Source organism: Acyrthosiphon pisum, unplaced genomic scaffold (assembly GCF_005508785.2).
Source record: "Acyrthosiphon pisum isolate AL4f unplaced genomic scaffold, pea_aphid_22Mar2018_4r6ur Scaffold_20587;HRSCAF=21481, whole genome shotgun sequence".
Taxonomy (NCBI): domain Eukaryota; kingdom Metazoa; phylum Arthropoda; class Insecta; order Hemiptera; family Aphididae; genus Acyrthosiphon; species Acyrthosiphon pisum.
Window position 1 is genome coordinate 7,816 of NW_021769962.1, and position 5,584 is coordinate 13,399.

Consider the following 5,584-nt stretch of genomic DNA (forward strand, 5'->3'; position numbering starts at 1 on the left):
ATAACAATCAAATATGTAGATTATTCTGGGATAAAAGGCTATGTGCCATTGTTATCTAAAATTTTGGTTATGGCCTGTTATCGCCTTGCCATAATACCGCTAATATATAAAATTAATATTATAATATAATTGTTTTTAATAAATTATAAAAAATTACAAAAAATTGATTTATTTAATTTACGATCACGGTATATTAATTAATATGGTATCACAATGAAGGCTAAAATTCTGAAATGTCCGATAAAATGTCATCAAAAGTATCCTGTTCACTAAGCTTTGGCAGCTACATTTTTAGCAGCAAGTAGTTTTTTCCTTTATTTTGAAACATCAAACATTTTCCAAACGTTTTGAGAATTAGCTCCAGAGGTAGGGTCCAAAAAGTTGTACTTAAGGTTAACTTGACCATGATAATAACCTACTTTTTGAGTATTATTGTACAATTTCCAACCATACAAAATTGTTGTTTGTTGACCGCAGCGGGGCAATAACATAGTAGTACCAGAATAACTTATGAGCTATTCATAAACCGTTTATTAAGGACAAGGGAGAATTATTATATAAATGTATCTATTTACAATACATACATATGTATTATGTAATTTACATTATAAGTATAATTATCAATTCAATCTGAATAATTACAATCCGGATTAATAGAATGTCCAGACGAGCAAAGTCTGAATAACTAGATTCTATTATAATGTATTATTTGGTTTTATTCTAGGTCTTATACGGCTGTACATTAAATTTTGTATAACTATATTTAAATTATCGCTTGGTGACTGCATAATATAGTACTACTACTAATAATAATTAAAACACTATCAACATTCAACATGGCACCTTGTTATAACGATTCATTTATTCATAGCTAATTTATTTAGGTAAAAAATAAACCTAACCTAACAACAACTATATATTAAGTTTGAAATAGTAGCTTATAATTTATTGTAATAGGTAAATTTATGGATACATCTTAAACAATGATTAATCAAGAGTTTATTATCTAGGCCTAATACAATACTTTTAAGATAATCGCTTGAATGTCTACCGTACCCCGTAGGTACAATACCTATGATCAGTTGATTTAATATGTTATTACTTATTAGTTATTACAATAATATAATACGGGTAGGTAAAACTTACAATCAAATCGCTATTCGATTTCGCCATTTTAGATTCAAGAATGACTAACGATCCTGAACTGAGTGACTAAATCACGTTTAAATTGTGTTTAATAAACAATCATAGAGTGGTTTTTTGTCCAAACCATCACTATGACTAGGTTAACAATTAGTAAATATGCAATCAATCGCAAATATGAATATATATGATATTCATAGATGATAGATACACGGGATACATAGATACGATATAATGAAATTATTTCTGTTTAATATTTTAAAAAATAGGTACTTAAGTTTATGTGTTTTTGAAAAATTCGTTAGCAGAATATTATGTTGAAATATTAATATACATAGGTACCAGGTACCTACAACTAATATTATATTTAAAAATTAATAATTTTATGATTATTTTGTACATAACTCAAGTGCGTATTATACGTACCTACATATTATAGCATTATAATATCATAAAATATAATATTATACTCTATAAGTGTCATACACCTACCCACGAATAACATTTTTAAATTATCTAAAATGTCTGTAAAAATAACTGAGTTTTTATTTTTATATTTTTTGGTAATAGTATGAACTATTTATGAGAATCCTAGTTTTAAATTTTCAATCCTTATATACTCCGTCCCACGAGAGAAGTAACCCGCTACGCGCATGCAGACTGACGGCAGCGACCGTTCCGAGGCCCCATTTCCCCCACTTTGTGTCATTCGGTGTCGGGTGGTGGCGTGCATACAGCGCGAAACAGGCGCTATACAGAGTGATTAAAATATTTCGTCATTCATAATATTATCGTATAGCGGAACAAATGTAAATTAAAATTTATTTTTATTTTTTAAATATTCAATCGTTTACAAAATTGTACGTGATAGTATAAAAACATGTAAAATTAAAAGTGTAATATAAGTACATATTATAACGTGATATTTCACATTTTTCAAAAGTAATTTAGGTATGTTAGTATTGATCATATAATTTACAATCGCATAAAAAACAAAAATATATACATAATATTTAGTACATAAATACAAAAAAAAATGTAAGTCACTTTTATAAATATTATATTTTACAATCGCATAAAAAACAAAAATATAATATATATACATAATATTTAGTACATAAATACAAAAAAAAATGTAAGTCACTTTTATAAATATTATATTTTACAATCGCATAAAAAACAAAAATATAATATATATACATAATATTTAGTACATAAATACAAAAAAAAAATGTAAGTCACTTTTATAAATAATATATTTTACAATAATTACTCGTCAGAAAAATCAGAAGAAGTGTCACCAGTTATCGTCATTATATGTGATTCTTCATTCTCCAACATATTTTCTGTGATGAAGTCGATTTCATATAATTTGTCTTCTTCTTTGATAGTATGACTAACGAAATTGGCCCACATGTCAGAAGTCACTTTCTGGACACCTTCCATCAGCAATTGTTCAACATCCTTTAGTTTAAATGTTGTATTATTTTGTTTCACATGATTCTTCACTACAGACCACGCAAGTTCTATTGGATTAAGTTCGCAATGGTAAGGTGGCAAACGTAATACATGTCGATTTGTTTTCAAAGCTTCTTCGTCAATAACATATTTAACGTGAAGAGGTTTAATTTCGTTTACCTTATCAAGCAATCGAAATTTCAACATCGGTTTATCGTAAACAATACCTTTGGCCTTTAACCAATTTACTATGTCGTCTTTTTTCCAAGCCGTTGTAGGAACCGGGTCTTTTTTAACAGAATGGTACGATGCATTGTCCATGACTATTATTGAATTTTCTTTTAATCGGGGCAGAACTCCACAAAACCATTCGTAAAACGTGTCGCCATTCATTTCGTCGTGGTAGTCTGCTGTGTTTTTTTTCGACTCAAAACACAATAGACCACCCTCGACGAAACCATCTGCTGAACCGATATGTACAACTATTAGACGTTTGCCTTTACCTGAAGGATTTTTAGGGCCTGTAGACAGTCCTTTCAGGAATGCATCCCTATGAGATTTTACCGAAGTATCAATCCATACTTTGCTGCTACACTCCCCTGCGTTTACCCACGTTTCATCAAGGAAATATATTGTACGACCTTCACTCCGATATCGTCTTATGTCCTCAATATATTTTTGTCGCCAAACAACGAGATCTCCTCTTTCCGTAAGCGCACTATTCCGATTCCTTTTTGTATATTCAAAATTTAATTCTTTCAATATCCGATGTAAAGTGGATCTAGGCAAACTCGGAAGATCTGGATCCTCATCAATAACAGTGACAATTTTATTTAAAGTTGGGATTTCACCTCTAAACCAAAACCCATGAATTTTTTGACGAATTGCGGGTTTTATCAAAATCGTCAATTTTATCATTGATTTTTGGGCGGTTTTTTGTTTTACATGGCGACTTCAAGTGTCCTGTATTTTTGTACTCACTTATTGTGTTTATCACTGTACGCTTTCCAATCCCAATTTCTTTTGAAATAGATGTTATCATTTCTTTGTACTTCATGTCTGGTTGTTGATGTTTTTTCGACTTGTATAAATTAACAATATTCTGTTTTTGCCCTCTTCCAACAAACTGAAACAATAATTATTACATTATTTAAATACTATAATACGGCGTTTAAATATAAAAATGATTTCGATTCGTTCATAATTTAGAATTTACAAATAAAGTAACACATATACAATAGTTGTAACAGATAGACCTGACCAAAAAAAAAAAATAAATAACTAAACCTAACGTAGGACAACAATTTTAACATTATATGAGTATAAAAAAAAATAGTAAATAATTTAAAAAAAATACTCATGTCAGCAAATTTCCTAAAATTTTATTTAAAAAAAAGTTTTTACGTTCCAAATGAATTTAATCAAAAAAAAAAATTGATATTTTAAATATTTAATATTTTATATTTAACCCTTTATATAATATATATAAAAGATATTTTTACGAATAAAATATTAAGAATAAATTAATAAAACTATAAATTCAATAAATAAAAAAAAATTTAAAAATTCTTACCTGTCCTTTTCGATTTTTTTTAATAGGTGAAAGAATTTCTGCAACATCGATGCTTGTTTCAGCACATCTAGCAGAGTCATGTTTTGATTGACATTCCTCTTGAGAAATATTCATTTTTAAGAAAAAAATTAACCAACAAAAAAAACTACAATAATTAAATAAACAAGTGGTTATTATAGACGTAAATGCGGCGCGGAATATAGTGACACAGATGTATTGACACACTATAGCGAGTATACGTTAAGATACATACTGTACAACGTTGCCGAACGTCGACGGTTGAGATCGTGCGCCGTCGATATGTCGACTAAGTGGGGGATGCGCGGATTCGGACGCAATTCGGTCGGGACGCGGGTTACTTCTCTCGTGGGACGGAGTATAGATATAAAATTTTCATAAGGATACAAATTACAAATGTGGTAATGTGAAAATAGGATGTGCATGCAATATATACTTATTTACTATTTATATATATTCACCCACATACTAAATAACCACCTTCTCATATATATATATATGAGGATTTAATTATATAATGAATTAACTTACCATAATTCGACTCCAGGCTTATTATGTATTCGATGTGCGAAGGAGGAAGAAATAGGTATATAGTATTATGCAAAGTAAAATAATCATTGAAAGTTGAAGTCTTGAAGACACTATTAAAAATCCGCCGAATATTTGTTTTCAATTATACATATAATAAATCAATTTTAACCCGCGCAAATTCGGTGGACAGAGATGTAGCCACTTATAGAAAAAAAGAACTAAGAAGCACAACGCCATGATGACGGCGCACCGGTTCCTAAATTTTCGTTTTAAGTCACCTAAAACTTTCAAATTAAAACTACCTTATACTGTGGCTAAATAGACTATTTAGACATGCCTAATACGTTATACGATATAAATACAGCGAGTGGTAATAACCAATCAATTGTGGAATGTTGTTTGTATACAAATATATGTTTATTCAGATAATATCTGTTATATAAATGCGGTGAGTGATATATATATAATATACCTTCTGTTTAAAGTAACAAATCTTAATCTGTTCTCTTAGAATGGCACAAAAACTTTTTCCGTCTGTCTTTATAACTAATAAATCAAAAATGTGTTTGTTTTTGTAATTCTAACCGTTAATTTTTATTAATGATTGCTCCAGTTTACCTTCAATTGAGCAGAACTATGTTCAACAAAAATGTTAACAATAGTTTTAATCCTAATAGATGTCCACCTATCTTACTTTTCATGTTAAGTATACATAAAACATTTCATTAGTGATATAATTACTTTGAACATAGCAATTTTAATAGCAAATTTAGTTAATAACAGCTTTCCTACCAATTATTAATTGAATCTGAGTATCATTATTAAAATTAACAGTCTTCCCTGCTATTTATACTATACTTC

The 5,584-nt window shown here is 29.0% G+C and overlaps 1 protein-coding gene across 1 annotated transcript; it reads right to left on the reverse strand.

Annotated features, from left to right (window-relative positions):
* Positions 1 to 2,412: 2,412 nt before the first annotated feature.
* Positions 2,413 to 4,551, reverse strand: LOC100569068. Its single transcript, XM_003243248.4, has 3 exons — positions 4,175 to 4,551; positions 3,461 to 3,727; positions 2,413 to 3,408 (listed from the first exon to the last, which is right to left on the reverse strand). The coding sequence occupies exons 1-3, from the start codon at positions 4,286 to 4,288 to the stop codon at positions 2,413 to 2,415; spliced, it is 1,377 nt and encodes a 458-aa protein (XP_003243296.1). The 5' UTR covers positions 4,289 to 4,551.
* Positions 4,552 to 5,584: the final 1,033 nt, after the last annotated feature.

Bases quoted from the DNA above. Each gene is read 5' to 3' on its own strand.
- LOC100569068 (XM_003243248.4), bottom strand. From the start codon at position 4,288: ATGAATATTTCTCAAGAGGAATGTCAATCAAAACATGACTCTGCTAGA. The intron at 3,728-4,174 runs GTAAGAATTTTT...TTATTGTTTCAG, and splicing joins AAAAAAATCGAAAAGGACAG to TTTGTTGGAAGAGGGCAAAA. The intron at 3,409-3,460 runs GTTTAGAGGTGA...GTTATTGATGAG, and splicing joins CAAAAAATTCATGGGTTTTG to GATCCAGATCTTCCGAGTTT.